Here is a 14,550-nt window from a genome sequence, read left to right as displayed (position 1 = left end):
AATTTTCTTTTTAGCTATCATGTCACACTGTTGACTCAAGTTCTGTGTATGGTCTACTAAGACCCCTAGTTCCTTGTTCTCATATACTACAGCCAAGACAAGTCTTCCCCATCCTATAATTATGCATTTGATTTTTTCCTACTTAAATGCAGAACTTTACATTTGTCTCTGTTGAACTTCATTTTATTTTAGCCTAGTTTTCCAGCCTGTCGAGAAAGATCATCCTGTATCCTGGCTGTGTCTTTGCTATCCCTCCCAATTTAGTATCATCTGCAAATTTAATAAGCATCCCCTCTATTCTTTTATCCACATCATTTATAAAGATGTTGAACAACACAGGGCCCAGGACAGATCCCTGAGGCTCTCAGTAGTAGATATAAGCTGTCAAGATTTCTTTAGTTTGTAGGTCCGTTCCAGTTTGTTGGCTAATGTACTGAAGGATATGGTTAAGTTTCAGAGTGGAATTTCTTTAAGTAGAAGCTGTATTTACTGAAATAATTTGCATATGAAGCTGTTAAAGATAGGTTCATCTTTCTTTTACGTACAGTGAATATAACAAAATACAGTTTTAATTTTGTTGATTTCTTCCTTTCTTCACTTGTATGTTCACTTGTAGGGATGTTCACTTGTAGTCATCTCAGACAGGCCTGTGTAGGCATTCGTGGCTGCAGTATCTGAATTCGCATGCCTGTTTTGATCACTTCCCATGACATGAGTCTCAAGTTTCTGACAAAAAAATTTTCTCCTAGGGAGGTGTGTTTAAATCTAGCAGCACATTCCACTTATTTCTAAATTTTCAAAAACAGTGAGAATAAGAGCTGAAGAGTTTATTAATATGCTCCTGCCCCAGTGAAGGTATTTAGACAGATTTCTTTAGACATTTTTAATTAAACTGGTTGAATTCTTTGGTGGTATTGCTGTGAGGCATATACTCCAGCCTTTGACTGATTCAGAAAACTCTTTTCTTAGTAAATTTAACTGCCAGTTCTTAATTTTAGAAGTTGCATCGACAGAGGCAAGGGAATTCCCCTTCTCCTGCCCTGTGGTAATTAAACTGCTTCTGTGAGCCTGTGGCAGTGATGATAGAAGGCAGCACATGGGTAGAAAAGGGAGTGGAAAGGAGCCTAAAGAGTGGAGTATTTAAGAGGAGGAGTAATACAGAAAATAACAAAATGAGAATAATAAAAGCTTTGGTTAATGCTGTAGACCTTGTGTGTGTGAGTGCGTGTGCACAAAGATTTTTGCGATTCATTCAGATCAGTAGATGACCAGATCCAGAGGTGCCCCTGTGTGAAAAAAAGCACTTTATTTATCCATTTACTTCATTTATACCCCACCTTTACCCCAATGTCAACTCAAAGTGGCTTACATCTCCTCCGTTTTATCCTCACAACAACCTTGTGAGGTTTAACTTGAGTAAGGAGAGCATGTGATTTGTTTGAATTCCCCACTTAGGCTGCAGCCCTGGGTGATGTATCCCACATTTTGAGATGCCTCCGTTTTTGGTGATGCAAAAGACAGGGTTAGGGCTTTTATAAGCTCTCCTTGTGCTTCTTCGTATCCAGCCACAGCATTCCCATGCTCCTGTAGCTCACTTAGCACAAGCGCGTACGATAGACACCTCCTGACAGCAAAGAGCAGGTGACCTGCACATGGTGCTCAGGCAAGGACTGTGGTTTCCCCCTCCACCATGGAGGGGGTTCCCACATAGTGGACTGCTCCTGTTGGGGACATGGCATAACCATTAAGCCAGTACTTACTTATCCCTGGGGGAGAGTTATAGTGGAACTGCATTTGCCCTGACCACTGGGGCTTCTCCATGGGGATCCGATTATGTAAGGCATTTTCACTGTCCCCCACCTGCAGAGGAGGAGGTGATACCAGCATGTTTTTGGAGTCTGCAGTAAAGCACAAAACTCCATTTGATGAAGATGGGCACAGAACATCAGCATCCCAGATGGGTGGGGTGAAAGAGAATCAGCATCCAGATGCCACATCTTGGCCATCATAGTATCCTCTCATCTTTTGTAGATGTTTCTCAATATCTGTTCTATGTATGCATAGAATAAAAACCCTTCTAATTTTGGTACTTTGACTGGATTATATCCCTTATAAGCTACTCCGCACCTAGGCAGACACATGGTGGTAGGGGAGGATCTTAGCCTTTTGCCTCAGACACATGTCTGAAGACATTTAAGGGATGCTTTTGTAAGTTCTGATTTTTGTACATTTAAGAAATGATTTTGTAAGCTTCAGGCTGACCTGGAGCAGGCTGTATGATATATTTGAGGAGTTGCCCAAGGTGGTGGCAGAAAAAGGGTGGTGGTGGTGGGGAACTACCAAGGGCATATCTCAGATCAAAGAGAGTCGGGTGTATGTGGGATGCATAGTTTAGTTCAGAAAAACACAGGGGTCTCTAGAGCAGATCCATTCAATTATGTGACAGGCTCCACCACTAAGGGAACAGAAACTTTGGATTCAATCAGTTATTTGCATGTATGTAAAAATGTAAGTACTGAAGTAAATGTTAAATACTCTGTTCAGTTTGCTGACTCAGTTTCTCTTTTTAGGTTATTGCACTTAAGAATGAACATTGAAGATAAGCTGGGAGGATTGTTTTTCAAATGTGGTAGCATAGAGCAAATGCAGTCATCCAGAGATATGGTTGGAATGGGTGCCTCATCTGGCCAGTCAGCCATTTCTGGGGAACGGCAGGAAGCAGTGCTTCAAGACCGGGCAATGGCACACCAAGAAATTCTTTCTGCAGATGAAGTGTTACAAGAAAGCGAGCTTCGACAACAAGAAATGATACCACATGATGAACTCATGGTGCATGAAGAGACAGTGAAAAATGATGACGAGATGGAGGCCCAGGACAGACTTCCCCAAGGGCTTCAGTATGCAGTTAATGTCCCTGTAAGCATTTTCTGTAATTAGTTTTACACATACAGTTGAAGAAATGCTGTGATTAATCTCTACCAAAGTATGAATCTTTATAATACGGCAGAAACAACAAATGAAGACTAAAATAAAAGTTTTTTCCCTCAGTGCAATCAAGAGTAAGCCCCATTTCGTGGACCTGAGTAGGATTCTGAGTAGATCTATTTAGGATTGCTCTTTTTACAAATGCCAGTCCTGAAAGAGAGTTAATTGCCTTCTATGACCATTGAAGTCAGCGGGCTTAGAAGGGTGTTTACTGTGCGTTACTTTGCAAAACAGAATCAGAGCTTTTTAGACAAAAAACTGTAGAGTCCTTTAATCTGTTCAGTTTTTGATATTGGCTTACATGCTTTGAGAAGTTATCAGAGATTGATCCATACTATAATGGAAAAATTAATGGCCCATATCTACCTTATTTCATCTTCTGCAGTGATGATCAGTGACAGATGCAGTTTACAAATTGCATTTCAGAATCTCAGTTTTTTTAGTGACCAGCACCGGCAACAAGGAGAGGTGGGAGAGTATAAGGTATCACAAGAAAGTGAACTTCAACAACATTTAATAATTTTTTCTAATAATCATGGTCATTTTTAATGCTACAAAAAAAGGCTGAGAAACATTTTCCAAAAGTAAATATATATCATGTAGACATTGCTCGTTTGATTTTGAGTGCCTTCATTCATCCTGCACCTTGACCAGTGATAAGCAACGTAAAATGTTTCTGCAGCTGTTTAGAAATAGTGAGAGAGAGAGAGAGAGAGAGAGAATTCATTTATTTGTTTAGCCATAGGCCATTACAAAATATCCTTACATATGTACAAAAAGCTTAAAAAGGGATAAAATCGCATCAATATACGTTGCCTGGATAAAAACTATTTCATACAGAATCTCTATTAAAACAAATATCACACTCATTTGCTTTCCTATACAAAACTTTTCTTAATAGCTTCAAGAGCGCTAATCTTCCTGGCCGCAATGGCAAATTGAGACATTCTGAAGGTGACATGTGGATCAGAGAGTTTAAAAAAAAAACAATTTATCCATTTCAGAACAAATATTTACTCCCTTCAAAATTCCATCCAAGAATTTGGCTCTAGGCTCACTATACAACGGACATGACGGCACATAATGAAAAATGTGCTCTGGTGATAAAGATCCACAGATACATGTGCGATGTTCCTTTGGGATTTTATTATACCGCCCTGTCAGAAAGGCTGAAGGCATGGTCTGAAATTTTAGGGAGGTGAAAGCCACCCTAAAGTTCTGAGATGTGAGGTTAACCAAATAGGAAGATCTAAGATGGTCTTTCTTGTAGTTATGGAACCAGGGGGGAAATTTTGACTCTCAGATTGTTACTTTGTCAATTAAGGCATCCATCCTAAACACCCAATCACCCAGTAAAGATTTATCAGAAGCAGCATCTAAAAGATCATCAGGTATAGAGTAGCGATGGTAAATGTTATATTTAGAAATAGTGTAAGGTTAAGGTTATTGAACTTTTAACACAAAATTAATTATACATGTGCAAGAATTGGCTTGATAAAGCTGTGCTGTAAGAAACCTTTTAAAAGTATAGAAAGCTTAATACAGTGCTTTAAACCTGGTAACTTTACAGACTTTACAGACTTTATGCTGCTTTGCTGTAAAATCAGGCCCTGTCTTGAATCTTGAATTTCTTCAACCACACTTTCCTGGCTACCAGGGAGCTGTTATGGAACTGTTGCCATCCCATTTTCTTTGGTCTTTGCAATGGGTTTGAAATTATTATGTTACACATCGATTTGTAAGCTGTGATTCTATTTGCTAGCTCAGCCATGGTCTTAGGTGTCCTTGCTATGTCATTGAGTCCCTGACTCAGTTCCCACTGCAAAATGGGAATAGCATTTTGTCGTCAGAGGTATGAATGAGATGATTAATAAGTGTCTTATGTGGTGAAATTTCTATTTTTAATTTTATTACATATCGCACACAATCTAAGTAATAAAAGAGCATCTCTATTGAAATGTAAAATAGAGGAGGGCATCAAGGTAACGTTATATAAACAGGAAATTTATAGCAGTAGTTTCCCTCATAAAAACAACATTAAATAAGTCCATTGTTTTAAAAGTTTCCCAAAATGTCTCTCATGTGTAATTAATATGTTATCTGATGTTGGCACTTGGTATCTTAGCAGATAAGCGTAAAACAAGAAATTACCTTTACTGACGTAGCTGAGCAGCAAAAAAGGGACAAAAAACTACTACGGGAGGGGCTAGATTTACAGAAAAAGAAGAAAAGGAAACAGCGGTCACCAGCAAAGGTAAGACAGTGATGGGTAGAAATCAGCCTTGAAGGCAGCCTGGTAATTTACCAGGATTTTTTATTATTTGGAAATAATAATATTTGGAAACCATATAACCATGTAACTGCAACCCCGAAGCACCACCACAGATACTTAGAGTGTGTTTCTTTGAATATTCAGCATATTTTTAACATCAGCCTTCCCAGTTTCTTTTACTAATGTATGGAATTTTATTGACTAAGGCTGTGTTAGATGAACAATAACACAGCTTTTGTAGACACGCTAATATTAGGATTAATCAGATAACAAAGTGGATGTGATAACTTTTTATCAGACTTGCATTAGTTCTGAAATTAATTATAGTGTACATTTGAACTTAAGTGATTGCCTTACATCCACAAGCATTTCATTTGAAAGGAACCACATTAATATATAACAGTTTTTAAAAGTGCAAAACACAAGTTGTATTTCAAGAGTTTCTTCTGATGAAACACAACAACTGCATACTTCTGAATGTATTGGCAAAACCTGAATTTTTGCAGCAAGAAATTACATTGATTTGTTTCAGGTTTCCTGTTGTACAACTGGCATTTTCAAATTCAAGCTGAGATATGTTGACTTTGTTGGTTTCTGCTGAGAAATGCAGCTTTTGTATCACAGATTCAGTAAAGATCTAGTAGCCTATGCATTTCAGTGGTGCTCCCATTAGCCATGCCTGAAGTAATCACAAATTATGTGCAGCAATAATTAGCAACTGTTTCCATATAGCGGTATCCATATTTTGAGGATGATGCAGAAACCTGCTTTCCTATTTTGTGACATTGTCTTTCAAATCTTCCTAGTAGTTTATAGAAAGAGGTCACAGCCTGGACAAGGAGAAGGTTGGGGACTGAAGAAATATTTTCTAGTATTGGGTTTGCAACTTCGCCTAACACCTAAAATGTATACACATTCTGTAAGGGAACTTTGTTAAGTTTTTGAGGGTATAATTGTTGCCTGTACTAGAAATAAGTCATATTGATAGGTGAATTTCAAGACATACTAGATTTCTTTTAGAGGCAAGTATCACTAATGATTCAGTTTTTTCTGCTGTTCTGCATGTATGACTGAAAACATTATGTTAGTTAAATTGCAGATTGTTACATGTAATTAAGACTGAAACATCTTAAGGTTGCCAACTGAAATCTTTGCTAATAAAGTGATTAAGAACACACGTGTTGTGGTACAAGCACATATATAATTCTGGTTACCAGTTTACAAAAACCTCATTGTTTCAGTTTTGAGGTAATAAAATAGATAAAACTCAAGTCATCTAAATTTCTTTTTGTCTTTACAATTCTTTTTATCTTTACAATTCTGTTCCTTTCTAGGTCCATTTGAGTAAAATCTCTTCTCAGGATAATCATATATGAGACTTTATGGTCCTTCTTATAATGAAAAGATAGTTACCATAGCCTGAATAATATTCTAAAACATTATCCCCCTTAGGATAAGCATTTTATTTCTTAGTATGATATTTTTCATATTCATACATATGCTTCAGATTTCTGTCATATATCCGAAAAAGATAAGGTTAAACAGTGCCACTTGAGGAAATAGTCACTTGAGATTTACGTCAGCAGTGTCTCTCTTCTATTTGACATTGTGGCTTTGTCTTGAAGCCCTTGTTCTTCTGTTATGAGGTCATTTAGATCTGATGAAATTCCTTCAGAGGGTAATGTAAGACTAAATGTTGCCCTTTTCAAAATAGATCCTTACAATAAATGAGGATGGATCACTGGGTCTGAAAACTACCAAATCTCATATTTGTGAGCATTGCAATGCTGCCTTTAGAACCAACTACCATTTACAGAGGCATGTCTTCATTCATACAGGTACTGCTTGAATTTATGTTGTGTTTCTGATACCTGAAGAACTCCTGAATCTTAAACAATGCAATGAGTGATGCATAATAATATATATTTTATATTCCAAAGTGCAGGAAACATGGCATCTAATCTTAGGTATTCCATGCACCAAAGTGTCAAAAATACCAGAAAAAAGTAATGTTACAATTAATCTCAATTAATGTGAATTAATTTTGTTGTTTTTTGCTTTCTGTATGTAGTAGGCTCACAAGTAGCACAATTTCTAGTGTCTTGTTATAAGATAGGCTCTGTATTCTTGTTTGGTCAGTGAGAGATCTGTCATCTGTATAGATGGAAGAGATGTTTAATATTACGTTAGATTCTATGTTGTATTCCAGCATCTTGCTATGCTGATTTTCTGATGTGTGTTATTTTTGTCAGCATTACAGGCTCACAGGATTTGTAGTACTTACTGCTTTTAGGTAGGCATTTCTGTACTAAAATATTTTGGAATCCACTCAGATGTTGGATTGCAATAAGCAACTGTTTTATTCCTCAGCAGTATTTGTTAGAACAAATGTTTGTAGCTTTTAACTTACAGATGTGGAATTATATTGTTTAAGGTGAAAAACCATTTCAGTGCAGTCAATGCGACATGCGTTTCATACAGAAGTACCTGCTACAGAGACATGAGAAGATTCATACTGGTGAGTATAGTTCCTTGAGTATCTTTACTGGTGTGTTTAAGCAACTTTTCCTAAACACGGCCAAGTGTTAGGAGATGAATATGCAGCTTTTATTTTAATGTATGCATTGCAGACATTATGAAGAAGAGAAACTTCTTTCAGCTTTGCTGCTCTTTCTGTCTCTTTCTTATGCTTTTTTGTTGCCAGATTACTGCTAACTGAAATGAGCAAAGCTTGTAAGATAATAGATTTTCTATTGGATAAGTAGCTAGAAGTACATTTTCAGAACTTCAATGGCCAAAATGCCTAACCCCTAGGTATTGCTTTGCATCCCACTTTTAAAAATCACTTACAGAAAATTATATTAGAGTGAGAGGTTGAGCAAGACAAATAGAAAAATGTTAAAGCAAAAATAGTTCCTTTGCATTGGTTTATTTTAAAATTCTACTTCTGCAAAAGCACATTCTGTCAACAGGCTTGGCTTCAATGGGTTTTTGGCATTTTGGTGCATGGCCTTTCATTACCTCTGTAAATATTTACAACTACAGTCCTTTTGAACTGGATGCCAATTTTCAGCCTCCTTTTCAGAAAAACAGAGTTTGCAAATGCTGTGTGTTGCTTGGTGAAAACTTTCATATCTGCTAAATTACTAATGTTTAGTACTTTGTGTGTGTATGTGAATCACAAGAAAGCAAAATACAATATGTCTTCACAGCAATGCATAGTGATTTATATGCACAAATATTTGGTACCCATGTAATTTTTATGTCCTTTTTTACTATTGCATGGGTCTTGGGCAGTGTTTGGACTCATTTTGGTAATTCTTGTACTCCTCTATTCGTTTAGAGCCATGCTTCCTCTTTACGTCTGGATTTCTTTCTGCTGTATATAAATGTTAGGTCTTTTTTACAAGTTATACTTCTCCATTTTTCACTTTGTGAATTGCATCTCAAGTGAGAGAACATTTGACATAGAAATAGTTATTTTCCAGTGCATAGAGAACATTCAGCAGTTTGGTGTGTTCTTAGTTAAAATTTGTTCTTAGTGTCACTTGTGCTCAGTTAAGTAAATTTCTTGAAAAGTGGTATAAGCTGTTTGTTACTTAAGCATAGAGATAGAAATACTAGTTCCTACACTGTGCATCCAAGCACTGCTCTGATCCTCAAATCTGTCTCCTGTTGGCATTAGGCAAGTCAGTTGGTGTGTACACTGGTACCTCCTCCTGAGGAACTACCGTATTTTCCGGCGTACAAGACGACTGGGCGTATAAGACGACCCCCCATTTTTACAGTTAAAATATAGAGTTTGGGATTGTCCGCGGCCTAGGGTCGGCCCTCAGAACTGCGCCCCAACCCCGCGGCTGCCCTCAGACCTCCTGGAGCGGCCCAACCCGAGTCCGCTGCCTGGGGCCGGCCCTCGGGACTGTGCCCCAACCCCACGGCCACCCCCGGTCCTCCTGGGGCGGCTCAACCCCCGGGGAAACAACACCACTTACTGGGGCGGGAGAAAGAGGGGGCGGGGGCAGCCGGACGAGCTGGCAGCGTGCCGGGAGGCGGGGCTGGTGGGAGGAACGGCTGGTGGGCCGACCTCCCGGCATGGAAGAGTGTGTGCCGACCCGGCCCGGCCGGAGCAAATCCTGGAGGCGAAGCAGGGAGGGAGCCTCCCCGGGCAGCGGGAGCCCCGCAGCCAGAGACGCCGGCTGTAGCCAAGGCTCAGCCCCGGGCTCCGGTGGGAGGGTGGGAGCCTGAAGCGGCGGGACGTGGCTCTCGGGGGGAGTCGGCGAGGGGAGAAGGGAGCGGGGAAGAAGAGGGGGATGGGGGTGAGAGTAAGGGCCCTCGAGAAGGGCGAGGCTAAAGGCGAGGGGAGGACTGAGCCGACGGCCCGCGAAGGGCGGGGCTAAAGGAGGGTTTGGAGGGGAGGGAAGCCCATAAAGACAGAAGCTGAAGCAGAGGCCGGGGAGGAAAGGGGGCATGTTGGGTGTGCTAGGCGGCAGCCAAAACACCCTGTGCCGGGAGAAGAGAGTGGCCACCCCAGCCCCGGCCAGCCAGCCGCCTGCCTGCCTTGCGCTGCCGCTGGAGCGCAGCCGAGCACTTCCCTCCTTGCACCCCGGCGCGCCTGGCTCCGACTCCGAGCCGGGCAGTGAGCGCCCTCGCTGGGCTCGCCTCCCCTCCCTCCTCCGGCGGACATGGACAGAGCGGAGGCGGCTCCCCAGGCAGATTCTCCAGTCCGGCTCGGAATTCAGCATCCGGCGTATAAGACGACACCCGGCGTATAAGACGACACCCGACTTTTGAGAAGATTTTCCTGGGTTAAAAAGTAGTCTTATACGCCAGAAAATACAGTATATGTCCTTCTTTTGTTCGTAAGCCACAGTTCTGCAGAAAGCTTTCTAGCTCACCAACTTAAGTAGCTAGTCTGTGCCCATGGAAGAATGTTTTTTTTTTTTGGGGGGGGGAGTTTTGACATCCTCCCTCCTATATCAGTTATGGTCAAAATTGCCCCTGAAGTGGTGAAAAGTTATGGGCCTTCACTACAGGGAAAAGCAGCTGGGATGGAAATTTTTGAGAAGAAAAACAGCCAGCAGGAAAGCGTCATATACTTCTTCCCCATCTTCCTTCCTCATGGTTGCAGGCGTTAGTGGCTACTTTTTGTTACACCAATGAGAACTAGCTGGAAAAGTAACTTGTAGTTTGGCTCTGTTTCAAACAGGGCACTGAGAGAGAATTTTAAACTAACCACATTGCTGACATTTTGGAAGAAATATTTAATTTTATTCCCTGTTTTCCAGCAGTTTAAATTACATTAGCCAAGTTCTCTGTAAATGTCAGACAATGAATTAAACCTGGTTATATCAGAGGGTGTCTCGTTTTAATACATCAGCTACAAATCCCAGTTTATTCATTATGTTTCTTTGATCCTTTCAGTTTTTAGATTCTCAGGAGAACTCTCATTCTAGAAATATGCTGAGGCTTGAACTTTTGTAATTCTTCAAGGGGTAGGATTTGCATAATAACTGTGTGGTAACCAAGGCTGCTTCTCTAGACTTAGTAAACAGGCGAGATAATGGGAAAGTTGTATTCTCAGTTCATCTTTGAGATCATGCTAATGTTTAAGAGATGTATAGAGCATTGCTCTCTTTCTCACTGTAGAAATTTAGACTGCAGACTTCTTGTAAAATCTTCTGCATTGATGATGCTGTATTAGTCAGAAGCCAGTGCCTATCATACAATACTTTTTAATGTGTTCCTGGTGACCGATCCTGTTGATAAAGAAATTACTGGATTCTGCCTCTGTTGAAATTTTCAACAGTTTGTTAAAGACAGCCTTGCAATTCTCTAAAATACCTTCATGGTTTCTTCCATAGCCATGTGCTTGTACATACTCAGGGGAGGGGGGAGAGGGAGAGATAGAGAGCATTCTAAAGGACTTTGTAGAAAAGGGTCTAAATGGCCATCTATTAACATTCATTAGAGTTTCCATGCTAGAAATAGATGGAACCAGTGATGAATGATTCTGCAAATACTCTCCTAAAGCCACGTGACTCATTTAAAATGGTTCTGTCTTCTACTGTTGTGTGCAAGCTGCAGGAATCCTTGAGCAATGTTTTAAAGGTGTTTTGCGGTTTCCTTCTCTTGTCCTCTAAAAGCGATACACTGTAGTGCTTATCTCCTTTACTGAGTGTAGTTGGGGAGTGTAGTTGATCTAGTGCTAGTCACTGCTTGTAGGCTGTGGCAGAAGCAGGCCACACAGCAATTTATGGTGAACAACCTAGCACACATTGCTGGGATTCATACAAAGAATACTAGACTATGTGGACCTTGATACAATCCAGCAATGTATTTATTTTGTTCTTCAGAATAAATGCATGTCCTGGAATTATTTAATACAGATCAGTAAGCCTTAAGTGTTGACAGATCATAAATATGTACTTTTGCATTGTAAATTTAAAATTTGTCTGTGAACCTAGACAGTAGTTTGATGTAATTCTGCCCTACCACATGCATAGTTAACTTAGATGGCTTGCTGCCCTGATTTAGTGACATCTGATTGGGCTCTATTAAAATTTGACATTTTGCAGTTGTTTTTTTTTCTGGCTTTTGGAAGTAGGTAATAGTCTGTGTCCCTTTAGGCCCTTGCTTGATAGGCAAAATTGTTATCCAAGTTCTCCAGAGTTCTTGAGCCTTGAAGCATCATAAACACTTGAGACTTGAAGCATCATACCAAATGCCTTTTGGCGATTGGGATAACTTCTTAGAAAGAGTAACTACATAAAACAATTCATCTTCTGTACAGAAAATCAGCATTCTCCGCTTTTTAGGATACGGACTTATTATTAGCCAGCGGCTCTAATTTTATGGGTCCCTTGGGCTCTAAGGAAGACTACAGATTTATGCTGAATGCCTTTCACTTTGTTTTAACATAAATAGATTTGTTCTGCAAGGCCACATTTTAATTATGTCCCTTCAATCTTCACTTGCAACTGACTTGATAGAGGAAGCAAAACCATGGGAATTGCATGATTTTTAAAATGGATCTTGGTATTAACAGATGTAACAAAGTTTGTAGCCTTGTCCTTTTTCTTTATATTTTATCTCATTTATGGAATATTTTAAAACATGTATTTTAAAACTTTACAATGGTGCTGAAACACTGTAATTATTACTACTGGGAAAGTAGTAACTGATAAGCAATATGATTTCATTAAACAAAATAAAAATGTGAGCATTCTGCTTATTTCGTAACCTGGAGTGTTGCTGTGGAAGCTATATCACCCAGTAGCTATGCAGTCTTTCTGTTCTGAATCATTAAAAATTATAGAGTGTACCTATAGATAGTGAATGCTCCGTTCATCCATCTAAATGGGTTATTTCCCCAGACACAGGCATTGTGGGATTTGAGGATTGTTAGCAAACAGTGCACTACTTGACAGGGATATTCTTGTTGGGTACAAAAGCTCTCCTGAAAGAATGCTGATTTCCCAGTTAATCCAGTCTGGTTCTTGCAGCTGTCTTCTATGCCTTGATTTTGCTAGGGTTATGGTTATTTATTCTGCATTGAGTCTTTGAAATCTGTCTCTTACTAGAACACTAGTAATCAGGAAAACCACAACATTTAGCAAGTTTAAGAACAGTAACTAGCTGGATTCACAATAATGATAAATAAGTAAGTAGTGCCTATGGGAGGACTGGAAAAATAAGAATTTATTTATTTATTTAACCATTTATACCCCACCCTTCCTCTTTGTTCAGGGCAACTTACAATAATAGTTAAAACATCCCCAGCTAAAACCAAAAATAAAATAGCAAACCCCAAATCCCCCCTCCTTAAAAGATGCTTGCCATTTAAACCCCCATCAGAAACCATGGCAAACAGGCAGGCCTTCCAGGACCTCCTGAAAATCTCCAGGAAGTGCCCCCCTCACCACTTCAGGGAGCCCATTCCACAGAGCCAGAGCCATGATGGAAATGGCCTGGGCTCTGGTCGTTTCCAGATGAGCCACCCTTAGAGGTGGGTGCCAACAGATGGCTGCCTGATGGCTGTAGTTGGTGCATAGGGACATATGAAAGGAGACAGTCCTTCAAATATGTGGGTCCCAGGTCGTGAAGGGCTTTAAAGGTCATAACAAGCACCATGAATTGAACCTGGCTAAACCATACTTCTGCTTTAGGAAGGCAAAACTATTTTGGAGCATTTTCTGGGATGGTCTGTTTGGTACAATCTAGGCCTGAGCACATTAAGATCATAAGAAAAGATTGCTGGATCAGACCAGTGGTCCATCTAGTCCCACATCCTGTTTGACACATCGGCCAACCAGTAGTCCTGGAGGATAAACGGGATAAAGAGGTTGATGCCCTCCCCTGCTGCTGCCTACCAGCACTGATATTCAGAGGTTTGCTCCCTCTGAATATGGAATCATAGAGTTGGAAAAGACCATCAGGGTCATCCAGTCCAACCCCCTGCACAATGCAGGAAATGCACAATTACCTCCCCCCACACCCCCAGTGACCTATACTCCATGCCCAGAAGATGGCCAAGATGCCCTCCCTCTCATGATCTGCCTAAGGTCATAGAATCAGCACTGCTGACAGATGGCCATCTAGCCTCTGCTTAAAAACCTCCAGGGAAGGAGTGTTTACAACCTCCCGAGGAAGCCTGTTCCACTGAGGAACCGCTCTGTTAGAAAGTTCTTCGTAATGTCTAGATGGAAACTCTTTTGATTTAATTTCAACCCATTGGTTCTGGTCTGACCATCTAGGGTAACAGAAAACAACTCGGCACCATCCTCTATATGACAGCCCTTCAAGTACTTAGAGATGGTTATCATATCCCCTCTCAGTCTTCTCCTCTTCAGGCTAAACATACCCAGCTCCTTCAATCTTTCCTCATAAGATTTGGTCTCCAGACCCCTCACCATCTTTCTTGCCCTCCTCTGGACACGTTACAGTTTGTCTGCATTCTTCTTAAATTGTGGTGCCCAAAACTGAACACAGTACTCTAGGTGAGGTCTAACCAGAACAGAGTAAAGCGATACCATCACTTCATGTGTCCTGGACACTATACTTCTGTTGATACAGCCCAAGATCCCATTTGCCTTTTTAGGTACTGCATCACGCTGCTGACCCATGTTCAGTGTTTGGTCTACTAAGACCCCAAGATCCTTTTTGCATACACTACTGCTAAGACAAGTCTCCCCCATCCCATAATTATGCATTTGGTTTTTTTTTACCGAAATGCAGAACTTTATATTTATCTCTGTTGGAATGCATTTTATTAGTTTTAGCCCAATTCTCCAGCC

At 40.4% G+C, this 14,550-nt stretch overlaps 1 protein-coding gene across 2 annotated transcripts in view; it reads left to right on the top strand.

Annotated features, from left to right (window-relative positions):
* Nucleotides 1-14,550, top strand: part of ZNF148 (zinc finger protein 148) — a 49,293-nt gene that overhangs the window by 23,024 nt on the left and 11,719 nt on the right. The window contains exons 2-5 of one of the 2 annotated variants that reach the window (XM_056861396.1): nt 2,571-2,916; nt 5,114-5,239; nt 6,972-7,095; nt 7,692-7,775. In XM_056861396.1, the coding sequence (XP_056717374.1) occupies nt 2,587-2,916; nt 5,114-5,239; nt 6,972-7,095; nt 7,692-7,775 (664 nt within the window). In that variant the 5' untranslated portion in view covers nt 2,571-2,586. Of the gene's footprint in view, nt 1-2,570; nt 2,917-5,110; nt 5,240-6,971; nt 7,096-7,691; nt 7,776-14,550 lie in introns of both variants that reach the window. The other variant, XM_056861395.1, reaches the window with a different exon arrangement.

Source organism: Euleptes europaea, chromosome 15, assembly GCF_029931775.1.
Source record: "Euleptes europaea isolate rEulEur1 chromosome 15, rEulEur1.hap1, whole genome shotgun sequence".
NCBI classification, from domain to species: domain Eukaryota; kingdom Metazoa; phylum Chordata; class Lepidosauria; order Squamata; family Sphaerodactylidae; genus Euleptes; species Euleptes europaea.
The sequence above is the reverse complement of the archived record's forward strand: the minus strand, read 5'-3'. Positions and strand labels throughout refer to the sequence as shown.